Source organism: Patella vulgata, chromosome 3, assembly GCF_932274485.2.
Source record: "Patella vulgata chromosome 3, xgPatVulg1.2, whole genome shotgun sequence".
Classification (NCBI taxonomy): domain Eukaryota; kingdom Metazoa; phylum Mollusca; class Gastropoda; family Patellidae; genus Patella; species Patella vulgata.
In genome coordinates this window covers 23,200,755-23,213,206 of record NC_065881.2, presented here as the reverse complement: position 1 = coordinate 23,213,206, position 12,452 = coordinate 23,200,755, and the positions used below count along the sequence as shown (strand labels likewise).

General features: G+C 37.5%; 1 protein-coding gene across 1 annotated transcript in view; it reads right to left on the bottom strand.

Annotated features, from left to right (window-relative positions):
- The window catches only part of LOC126815767 (GTP-binding protein RAD), a 69,382-nt gene extending 65,969 nt beyond the window's left edge, over positions 1-3,413 (bottom strand). The window contains exon 1 of the mRNA XM_050541693.2: positions 2,731-3,413. Within this exon, the coding sequence (XP_050397650.1) occupies positions 2,731-3,283 (553 nt within the window). The 5' untranslated portion in view covers positions 3,284-3,413. The remainder of the gene's footprint in view (positions 1-2,730) is intronic.
- Between the last annotated feature and the right edge of the window lie 9,039 nt (positions 3,414-12,452).

Below are 12,452 nucleotides of genomic sequence, written 5' to 3'. Positions count from 1 at the left end.
TTTCGCTAAACTACTTGATAATCTCATAACAATATGTATGTCTCGTAAGTTCTGTTGGATGGGTGAAGGGTGTATGCCTCGTAAGTTCTGTTGGATGGGTGAAGGGGGTATTCTTGTACCGGAATTAATTAATGTTTTCTAAACATTTATATTAACATCCACGTCTTTCTAAATCAATTGTTGGCGTTTTGTGTCGAACTCAGTATTTCACATTTATTTATATTATATTCCATGATCTTTTCTTTATCAACAAATACAATTAAACCTTCTACAAAATTCACCCCAAAATAACATATTTTTCTATAAATATGAACAGCTAGATTATTTTTTTATTTATTTCTACCTTGTACGTGACAAGGAATAGGGTAGCTTGCCCAGCCGCGTTAGTTTTCTCCGAGTTCTCCGGTTTCCCCCCCACCGCTAAAGACACATACATGCAAGCGAATAACTGAAATAAAATTGGATCATGTTAGTCCCGAAATTACCTAGTTTGTGTCGAGCGGACATTTATCTCCCTCTTCGTCTCAATTACTTTAACGATATCAATCTATTAAATAACCAGTTTCTAGATTATATAAAATTTTGAAACTGATAACTTTGAAGAAAAACATTTTTGGCATCGTCATTTTGTTCACTAATGATTCTTAAATTCTTACTGTTCATTCTTTTCTGAAATGATTCCAACCAGGTAGAAGAAAATTATGAGATGGTACAATAAGCATGACAGTGATGATTATTGAATTGATCTGATTTCGATGACGTTAATAATAATGACTTATAGTTGAGACTTTAATGTAAAGATCGGATGCCCCGTGTATTCGTTATAACAATGATAAAAAAAAAACGAGTTTTATATAATACAGTATCTACGACAGTACTTCCGAGGCACTGAAAGTGATTGTGTGGATCATTTGTTTACCATATCAATAAATGAATACATGTACACACAAATGCCGATTTCGTGATATAGGCCTAAATATGTGAACCATATGTCATAAACAGCAAGAATTTCAGTGGTGTCGGGATGGCTCTGTGAGTCCCGTGTTGGCCGAGAAATTCCATAGGAATTTTCCGGCGCGGTTTCCCCTTGTCAGTGAGACGGCATGGAGGGCTTGGCAAGGAACAACGTATAGTCGTTCCGATGATACGAAAGAGAGAGATCATTTCGGGACTAACATATGGTTTAATTTTATTTCAATAATTCGCTTGCACATAGGGGTCTTTAGCGAAATACCGAGGTCCAGTGTACACATTGGTGTGTAGGTGAAAGAACCCTTGGCAGTTGGAATTCGATATAAGAGTAGGCCGTAAGGCCGGTGTTCGGGCAAAGTTTCCCCTATTGCACACTGTATGGCGTATGCGCGCCTTCATTAGCCCAGTCGATGCAGAATGGTGCCGTATTTAAAAATCCCTCATTTCGAGAGCTACAAGTGGAACAAGTTTCCGAGTATGTTTAACTATGCCCCATAATGTTTTGCGGTTGAAAATCAAAATCAATTTTAGCTTATGAAGAAACAAATTGGGGTTTAAAATTTCTGCACCAACAGAGCTGATGAAGACTGGGCTTTAAAAGAAAGCGCTTTTGAGAATTACGTCACACGAACTAGTAAATATTCCAAATGTTCAGACTGTAGCATCATAAATCATTTATTGAAAGCAAGAAACCTTATACATTTTATGTGCAATATGATGAGGATTTTATTCAGTAGATCTGTTGCTGATCAAATTAAATGTCTGTCTAGTTTGTGTTATTTTAATTTTCGGCCTACGTATTGTTAGCAAATTGAACATCTTATACCCTTTAATCGATACCAAATTTAAATTCTTGAAACAACGAAGCTGGACCTCACCAGGTCTCTGTCCCTGGGCTTAGCCAGCGGTTACTTCTTAGACCCACTGAAACGTTTATACTAGACCGCCACAAGTACCCCAAGCTCTGTGATGAGTTTGTTAATTAGTTTTCAAGCTGACCCTAAATGGCTGGATAACCAGTTCAATAACCTGCTATAGTAGAGTTGTCGCATGTAACAGGTCGTAAACAATAGGCTAACATTCTTTGAGTTAGGTAACCTCATTAAGCCATTTTAGCAATCAACTACGAACATTTTTTAGTAGAAATTTCAGACAAGAAAAGTGAATCATTTCCTTATAAGTTGACGTTTCATTTGCATATATCAACCCACTGGGAAATCTGAGTCTGCTTTAAATTCTTTAGGTATGCCATATTGGCTTGCCGAGATACAAACAATCCGTGTCATTAAGCAAGAAGTATCCTGAACAGACTCTCGCTCCAGCATCAATGACAATGGGAAGTTAAGCTAAAAAAATCCCAAGAACTTTCTCGGTCAACACCGGGACTAAACCCATACTTTCTGGTTAATGAGCCAGCAATACTCACAGAGTCACGATGTCTTCTCCGTGATTACATAAACCATAAATTAAAACAAATCTTACTGGAAATATGCAACTAGTTAAGAACATGTATTAAAAAATGTGTTTTATAGAAATAAAAGGGTTTACGTTTCAATTAAAAAACGTTGTTATAAAGAAAACTGCTGATTGGCGAAGCAGCTGCAATATACATAGATACAATGGAATAAAACCAAATGAATTGCAAAAGAAATTCAGGTGTACATCTTCTGTGTGAACTATTTGTTTTATCATTAGAGGCGGTGGGTGGTGGGATTAGCTTTGCGTATAAGCAGACTCTTTAAAATAAAGTTAACTTACCTACGCTGTCGACGACACCCAAATACTCCGATGTCATAAACTGTCTTTTTAAAGATGACTTGCCCACACCCGACCATCCAAGGACAAGAACTCGAAAAATAAAGGCAGGCAGTAGAGAGTTAACACTGTTTGACAGCGAGCTGGAGTTGGTACCAGATAGGGGTGTCAGTTCGGTCATACTACTGCTAGCAGATGACGCAATACTGTTGGTACTACGAGATCGCACCGAATCACCGCGATTAATAAGGCCTTTCCGAGTTGTTACAAAAGTTCGCATGGTATAGCATTCCTGTTCTGAAATATTATCAATGAACGGTGAAAGGTACTGAGGCCGAGGTTTCTGCAGACAGTTCCTGGAAGGCAAACTGCTGGTACGAGGCCGAATCTCACTGAGTTCAACATTGTCCAGGTGCTTTTTTCGCGGTTTCTTTAATGATGATGACCTTTTGGAAGGTTTTGGGCTGATATGTAAGGCGGCCAGTCCTCGAGTCGGACTAACAGATGATGAAACAGAACTGTGCCTACCGCTACTTTGGCGGTATAAGTCCTCCATATTCCAAATTAAAAATTTAAAAAATAGATTTTAAAATTATCGAAAATTAATCTGGTCCAATTAAACAAAGTTTGTGTTTGTATTCTTTTGATGTAATCGGAACATTTCGGAACTATCGAATCACTGTCGAATAATAATCACATAACACAAGTCTTTAATAACTATAGCTATCTAGTTAGAAGCCAGCAACTTATAGCATCTTCCGATCTTCTATAAGGAATGAGCACGATTAAACGTTTGGCTGGTACAACACACAATATACTGTAGGCATTGACGAGCTGTTGAAATCGTATAACGAGTCAGTACGAATGCTCAACCACTCGGAGACGAGAGCTCATCGATCTGAAAAGACAACGGGTTGTGAGGAGGTGCGTCAACCGCCTTTATAAACAATACACTTCGAATCATTATACTTGTAGATTATTTCTAACAGTATGCTGGCATCAAATAATTTACAATACAATATTCTCGTTAACATAGTTTAAATCAATTTTAACATCTCTTATGGCATCTGGTACACGTCAATATCAAATTGAAATCAACTAAATAGAGACGTTTATTTGAACATATAGAGAGGTATATTGAAGTGTTTATTTTATTTCGATGTCGTTACTAATTTCAAAAGAATTATTAAATATTGACGAATAGTGAATTATGTTAACTTAATGCACCCCATTCACACTGTTCATAATGATTGGGGAAAGATAATGTTTTCTTAGAAGAAGATGCTGAGTGTCTGTCTTTCATAGCTCAATTATAAACTATTTATAAAGGGGGGGGGGGCAGAAAGTTTAACGATGTTGAAACTCTTTTTAATGAATTCGATAATTCTATTGATGTGTTATTCAGAGAGTGTCAATATTTGACATAATGTAAAGCCTACCGCACACCGCCTATTTTTATGTTTTCGCTTCTGGAAACTTAATTTAAGAGCTATTGTAAGGTAAACAGCGATGCTGTCGAAACCAGAGCGAAAGTGCGAGTACGGGCAATTTGTGGGCTTTGGCTGAAGGATTGCCACCGCCGATCACGTGACTATTCCTGTGTCCTTGTGTTTCGTACTATCGTACACTAGCTTTTTTTTTCGTGCTACTGGCTTAATGGCGACCCGCGACTTTCACAAGATGAGAGTCTGTAGTACTATGCGTCACTGGTTAGACGTGGAAAGCCCAAACACTCAAAAAAACTCCCCACAACCAACGTGTGACGCATGCTCTTTCTCTGCTGCACATTTTATTAGCCTTGTGATCGTCTAATATTGTCCCTGGTTATATTTGTAATTCTTTATATAGAACTCCACTTTAACCGTTGTGAATCTGTTCTCAGCTTACTCAGTTTATGGTTACAGGAATAACAATACCACAGTGTGTTTCTATTATTTTTATGTCAAGCACTGGATACATAGATTACAATAAAATCATTCTCTCAATCCCACTCCCATCCAAACTTTCAAGAGCGAGTCTGCTGATAGAAATTGCTACATTTTCTCCTTAAAGAATCTGCCGGGTGTCTGAAATTTCGACGCATTAATTTGGCGTTTTCTATGCGATTAGTCACTCATGCCCACTGACGTCACGAATTAGCCAAATATGGAATGGACATGCCTCATACCTTGCATACCAACAGGTCGCCCTTTTCGTCGTCCTGACTTACGGCGACTCTCGCGTTATATCTAGAAACACGACGATGTAAATGGACGCTTTCAGCCACCATACCAAAAGCGACCTTCAACTTTTTGTCAAATTGATATCTGGAAATTCGGCGCCGGCGGCAAAAGTCAATATATCGTTACTGTCGCCGCTATGATTGACGAGCACATCGGCATTCATTTTCTAGCAGTACGAGAACAATTATGAATCGCGTGCAAACTGGTGAAGAATATCACCAGTGTGCGTTAGGCTTCAGATATGCTGATATTCGTTGGGGGTTTTTTTTGTAGTTTTAGTAAACACAGATCATAGTAGGTCAATTAGAACGATCTGTTATTGAGTGTCCTTCATCTTGACATTTAATAAAAGATCATGTTTTTTTCTTGGCGATAATGTCCTTGCTCACATATAAATTGTTTATGTTGGATTAGGAAATTAAATTGCGATGTTATTGAGAAAAAATGATTAATTATCTCATTTCTCACTGCTATATAATTAATATAACAACATTTTTTATAATTAAAAATATATGGATAATATAACTTGATCTCTTTGTGTCTCGGGTTCCAAAGATTGGTATGTGAAGTAGCTTAAATCAACAGTCAAAGTCAAAATACATATTCAATGTATTGTCCTCAATCATATATTCCTGAATAATAAACTGACAATGCCCTTTACCATTACTTCGAAAATGTGCTTAGATATTTAGCCCGCAAGTCAAGGTCATAAGGGTAAAAAGCTTCGTCGATCAAAATTACAAATACACGTCCCATTTGTTATTTTTTAATCAACCTAGACTAGCTCTTTTCAGGACGGGGGAAAGCAGACCTCGGTTTTTGGTCCCATCTGCACGACTATATATATTAGGACAACCCCGGGTAGTTGTAATTTTCATTACGATTATCTAATATGGGAATATCAGTCAGAACCCGCATTTAATTAGCAGCAGGGTGTGCCTTCTGTCAATCATACAAAATCAAGCCAACGGCATTACCGCAATATTTGAATAAGGTCTGTAAGACAAACCCCATCGCTGCGTAAAGGGTAAAACGAGTGCCCAATTTAGAAAAACGTAGCGATCGGTTTGGTACACAAAGTGGAGAGTGTATATAATACCTGTTTATACTTCTCATGAAGAGTGCATATATTTTACAATAACGAGGATTTTGTTGTGCTTAGCTTAAAATCTGCGATATCCGCTGAATTGGAAGCGGGCGTTGACCCCTATGATACTACTTCTTAAATTTGTTTACAACAATGAAAACCTTCGCGACAGAGTAAATTGTATGTACATCACGTAAAAACATCATTACGATGTCCTAATGCACGTGTTGAAATCAGATTTAAATCAAGTTGTAATGGGGTGTGTGGGTGGTGTGTTTAGCCGACGCCGACTGGATAAATTATTATCAGTTATATGAAGCATTTACCAGCTTCCAATATCCAAACAAACACAAATGAAGAATCAGTTTCCTTGAACAGCGCACGAATTCTGATTTGTGTAGCATGTTCCTTTTACTCGATGTGTTAACGTCTAAAATCCTGATGTTATTTTAGTTAATAAGATCTTTTGTTCACTACACTTCTGTGTAACAGCTAGATATGTGACCAATAGGCAGGCTAAGAGCACTGAGAACTTTATGGATGTTTTTAAGCATTACCTAAAAAGTTGCAATTTCATATTTTTAAGTTATATTTTTAAAATTTATTAAAATAAAGCCTTAAAATAGATGGTATCTATAAACAGTCCTACCTTGTTAAAGAATAATCCTATTAATCCTATAATTCACTATTGCCAGTTGAGAAATTGACAAAAATATCATTTTCATCTTCAAATTTGAAGATAACTACTCCATGGTGGAGAATAGAAAACAAGGAAGGTAATTGGGGTGGGGGGGTAATTGTGTTATTATTTCCGGTGTAAATGAGTTTTAAGTGTGAGAATGACACCTATGATCGTATAATAGTGAGTTGACAACCTATTGAGCAAAAGACATAGAAATAATTATGTTTAGACTTTCTTAGATAATATGAAATTGTAACTTTAAGCTCCCGTTATGTTAAGCCTGATTTATAACATCGACTATCGGTAGGTCAGCTTAACGTTGTTGTCTGAACGCAAATGTCGTGAAAATATGCCACTTTAATTTTTAGTTTGTTTTACAGGAAAAAGGGCTCGCTGCCGTCTTCGGGGAGGACTTTTTTTATTCAAGCCGGACTATCTAGGCCTTCAGTGCATGTGTATTTCATTATTTTTCTGGAGGGCCGTGTCTCTAGTAGGATACGGGTTGGCAAATAGACAACGGGTCTACAGCTAAGCAATCACAATCAACGTTGTATAAAAAAACGAGGCACTTTATGTACCAGGAGCCGGGCATAATTCGTCAATCGATGTGCAATTGTCCGAAAAACAAGCGTGCCAACTTGTGTTTGGAATGTACTTGATGAAGAAGGTTCCCAAGTGTAGGGTGGCCCATGTACACTACAGAAATAAAGTCCACTGCTGATCGTTCGAGACTACCACTGAAGCGTACACATTCGCCGTGCCGAGACCAACTTTCTGACAGTATGATACTATAAATAGCCATGGCACGTGAAATTCTCTACAAATCTATCAACTATTACAGCCGTAAAAAATTTATTGTTGACGATTTTGAATAGCAGTGAAATTAAGCTTCTTGGTTATTACAGCAGATTTAGAAATTACGTTCGTTTCATTTTTTAAATCGCTTTATCATTAACTGTACCGTTAAGAGCGGCATCTTTTGGTTTAGTACAAATAATATCTCTGAATCACTCGGGTTAGACAGGAACATGATACTAGCAGTAGTTTCATTTTACTTTTACAAGGTTCTTAAAACGATTGTTGAGCTACCTAACGTGCTTATTTCTAAATTCAATTTCTTGTTCTAGCTTTCTGTTATGTTTCGTAAAAAAGTAGTCTTGATTATCCCGACCTGTCAATCAGACGTAGAATGGTCGATAGACTGGTTAAGCGAGACTGATTTCAAAACAAGGGCACGTAACCTATCTTTTACTCAAAAGTGTCTGGATGTTATGGACGACAATTGGAACCAGTTTTCAGTCTATTATTTGTAGATGATTAATGGTCATAGCTTATTAAGTACAACATGATCGTTTATTTAGTGACTATAATTGTGTGAAACTGATTTGAGGCTTGGCATATATATCAATAATGTGGCGTAATTGTCGAGATATATGGAGATATATGGAGATATTTATTTATGGTGGGTCACCCTACTTGCCAAGTGTATGCAACAGTTATTTGTTCAAAAATGCCACACAGAGGGTTAATCTGATCTCCACGTTTGTTCGTAGCTGTTTGTTCGCTGAGTCGTTAAGTCATTTCTCAGTACCCGCAGTCTGTAGATGAAGTAGCTGAAGTAGCTTCTAGACCAGGAGTCACCAAACTTTTTTCATAGTTAGTCAGATCAATATATTGTGTACAGCCTTGCACGAGCTTGGGTGTTTATCTAACTTGAACCCCCCCCCCCCCTGTCTCAGTCGATAACCCTTACATGCCCCTGGAGATAGACATCACGATCATCAAATGTGAGTCAAAAGTTGTGGACTTGCGGTCATTTGGAGGTGTTGGTGGCCATTTTGGACATAATAGACCAACATCATTTTTAATGATCTTAATGGGTTCTTTGCCCCACAAAACCTAGGGATAGACCCCAAGATCATCAAATTTGAGTTGATAGTTACATAATTATGACCATTAAGACGTTTCGGTGGCCATCTTTGACGCCATCTTGAAAAGAAAACACTTTTCCAGGGGTCCTACTTTAGTAAACTTCCAGTATGTTATAAAGTACACTAAACTGTGCCAGAATCAGCTGAGAAACCTTTTGTAGCAAATTTTTGGGGTTTAAACTAAGTGGGCCAGATATAACGGACAGAATGCCGAGTGGAGGCCGGATAAATATTTTGTTCAATACAATACACTGAATACAGAATACACTGAATGTACACAAAAAAATAAAGACAGTCATTCTATTTATTTATCAATATATGAAATACATAAAATAATAAAAATAATAAAATATTTTAATCTTACCAAATTGTCACTAAGTTAAAACATTTATTCAAAGGGTTTTTTTCCAGTATGTTATAAAGTACACTAAACTGTGCCAGAATCAGCTGAGAAACCTTTTGTAGCAAATTTTTGGGGGTTAAACTAAGTGGGCCAGATATAACTGACAGAATGCCGAGTGTGGGCCGGATAAATATTTTGTTCAATACAATACACTGAATAGAGAATACACTGAATGTACACAAAAAAATAAAGACAGTCATTCTATTTATTTATCAATATATGAAATACATAAAATAATAAAAATAATAAAATATTTTAATCTTACCAAATTGTCACTAAGTTAGAACATTTATTCAAAGGGTTTTTTTTTCAGCATGCAACGGTGGGCCGGATAAACTAACCTTGTGGGTCGTTGTTTTGCGACCCCTGTTCTAGACTGGCAACTGCCGAAATAATCAGAATTATGAAGATCATCATCACTCACCTTATACACTATCTCACCCTTACTCGCAAAAACCAGCATACTGACCTTATTAGGCTTAGTGTTTTATTTTCTTTTGTTACCAGTTACTTCCTTGTCATTACTTGTGGATAACATGACGTGACCTATCTCCAGTTTCCCTTTATCCGGTTTCCACTAGCCGAATCAGATATATTTTAGTGCATAAAACTTATTAATGATCCAAGGAAGACCCTTAGGAACCTTTATCAGAGTTCTGTATTTATTTGTCTACATACTTTCCTAAGATATAGTGGCATTCTGCACACAGATGACTAACGACTTCGAGAACAGATCTTTGCCCTGAATGGCCGCCGCTTGCCAAAAAATAGTATACTATTTTCTTATGCGATTCTGCTCCGTTTCACCAGGCTAAATATAGACAGACAGGTAAGATATAGTGGTAGCCGATCATCCCATCACTATTATGATTGAAAATTGGAATTCCTGAAATATGTTACGTCATCCCGTTAAGCAGAGCCAAGGCTCTATATACGGCTTTGAAGGGAAGCAAGGCTATCAACCATTTCTAAAAATCCCAATATTTGGCTTAAACTTTCAGAAATACACATTTTGGCATTCAAATGGTATTCCCATATCTTGTATCAACTGCCCCTTTAATCAGCGTTGCACACTGAAGAAGTTTGAAATGTTCAAATCACAAGAGGATGTTTAAAATGCCAATTTATTAAGATATCGAAACAAGGAAGCGGATAAATACGACATTATTAATACGGCGTATTAATCTTAATCCTCAAGAAACTCTTCACAGAACTATTTACAGGTTATCTTAAATCAACTTTACATTGATAATACTTAAAATCCTCTCCACACTACTGATTATCACATGGTATCATTGACTTACATTATTCATATTATATTGATATGTCAGGCTGACAAAAGACATAAAATGAAATGGGGTTTAACGTCCTACGTTTCTGCGCCTACTGGGCTAATGCAGTGTGCTATGAAGAAATTTTGCCGGGACAGCGGCGCTACGGCCTACTCTTATTTCGAATTCCTACTGTAAATCTCTTTTACGTGCATACCAATGTGTACTTGGGACCTCGGTTGTTACTCCCATTCGAATGACAATAAGTTGTCCCTTGTCAAGCCCTCCGTCCACACACCAGGGTAGTGAGACAGCGTCTTACTCACTGAGCAACCGTGGCTCGCTTTGACACAAGACACAAAATACAAAATGTACCTGGTTCCAACCCCAAATACACAAGAATGACTTGTAGAAAAAACACGGAGTGGCGTAGACTCACTAACTTCGTGGATTTTCTCTATCCTTCATACTCGAAAGCGAATTATTGAAATAAATATATGACATATTACCCCCACCCCACCCCAGCTATCTTAATTGGTTTGGATTAGATGGTGTATCATAAGGTCTGTCCTTGAGTCAACTGGTTTCGATTCCCCGGTTGTACGTGACAAGAAGTACGGTCACCTGTTCAGCCTCGTGGGTTTTCTCCGGTTTCCTCCCACTGCTAAAGAGTACTACGCGCAAGCGAATTATTGAAATAAAATTGAATCATATGTTAGTCCCTCTCTCCTCTCTCCTTATCTAAATTATATTACATCAAAAGTCAAATCTTGGTACAAATAACAAAATGCTCGACTGACACAATAGATGTAATGGTTTAAAACAGAGAAATAGATTGTGCGTGGAATGAGAAGTGGGTGATTAATGTATCTGATACGAGTACAAAAGACTATTTCCTGTGGAACAATAGCAGGATTATATACGATTATTTAGGTCGAAGTCATTTATGAAATATAGGTTAGACAGTCAGCCATATTCTTCCGTCCATTATCAACCAGAGTGAAGTGGAAGCTATGGCGTGTAATTGCTGGATTACGATATCTGATTCATAAATCGAAATAAGTAAGGGTAATTTGCTTATATTAGGAAATGTTTCTTCAAGCAGAGAACAGAACCAGTCAATACTAATAAGAAAATACAGTACTGGCGATGATTCAAAAGATAAAATATAATATGCCCTTGATCGTAGCTTGATTCTAGGAACGAATCTTAAAACAGTTTACAAACCAGTCTTAGCCTCATTGTTAACATTCACAACAATATGGTGACTTGTTCGATCGATTATGAGAAAGTTTGCAAGAAATTTAATATGAAAGAAGTGGCAGGCACACATAAAAATGATGGGAAAGATGTTTGTGTCAGTTTTTTTATATATCTAACGATTTTTATTGATTTCTGTATTTATTTATTTTTTTTTTTTTTTTTTGATTGGTCGATAAAAATAGCACAATAATCAAGGACAGATAATTTGAATATGTGTCTCACCCATGGATGAACACAGAGTATAGTGGCGTAGAGCGGAATGAGACCACTGGGGAAACTTCATAGGCGTCAAACGATATTCGTTAATGTAGCTTACAATGAAGCTACGAGTATAGGTACATTTTTGGGTCGAGTTAGCCCCCAATTGAAATGAAATGGATTTAATGACTTGTCTACGTGGGCCGGTTTTTTTTTCAAACTGCCAATGACCTCTACAGTCAAGCAAAGTAATGAAATAGAATTGGAACATAATTATTTTAGTTCCGAATATCTCTCCCTCTCTCTCTCATGAGTCATCGCCATACTCACCATGTCACACAATGGAGGAGCCACGGTGGCTAAGTGGGTATGATGCTGGCTCGATAGCCCGCACTAGCCGTGAGAGTTCATCGGGATTTCCTGGCGTGCTTTCTCCTTGTCAGTGGTGCAGGGCGGGGGTCCTGTCTATTCATTCGGATGGGACGAAAAATCAAGTTCCCATGTATACCTAGGCGTGCACTTAAAAGACCCCTTGCCAGTTAAAATTCGATATAAGAGTAGGCCATAGTGCCGCTGCCCGGGCAAAATTTACCTCATAGCACACTGTATGGCGTATGCCCGTCTTCTTCATTACCTTCAATAGAAGGCTTGATCTCGTTTTAACTACG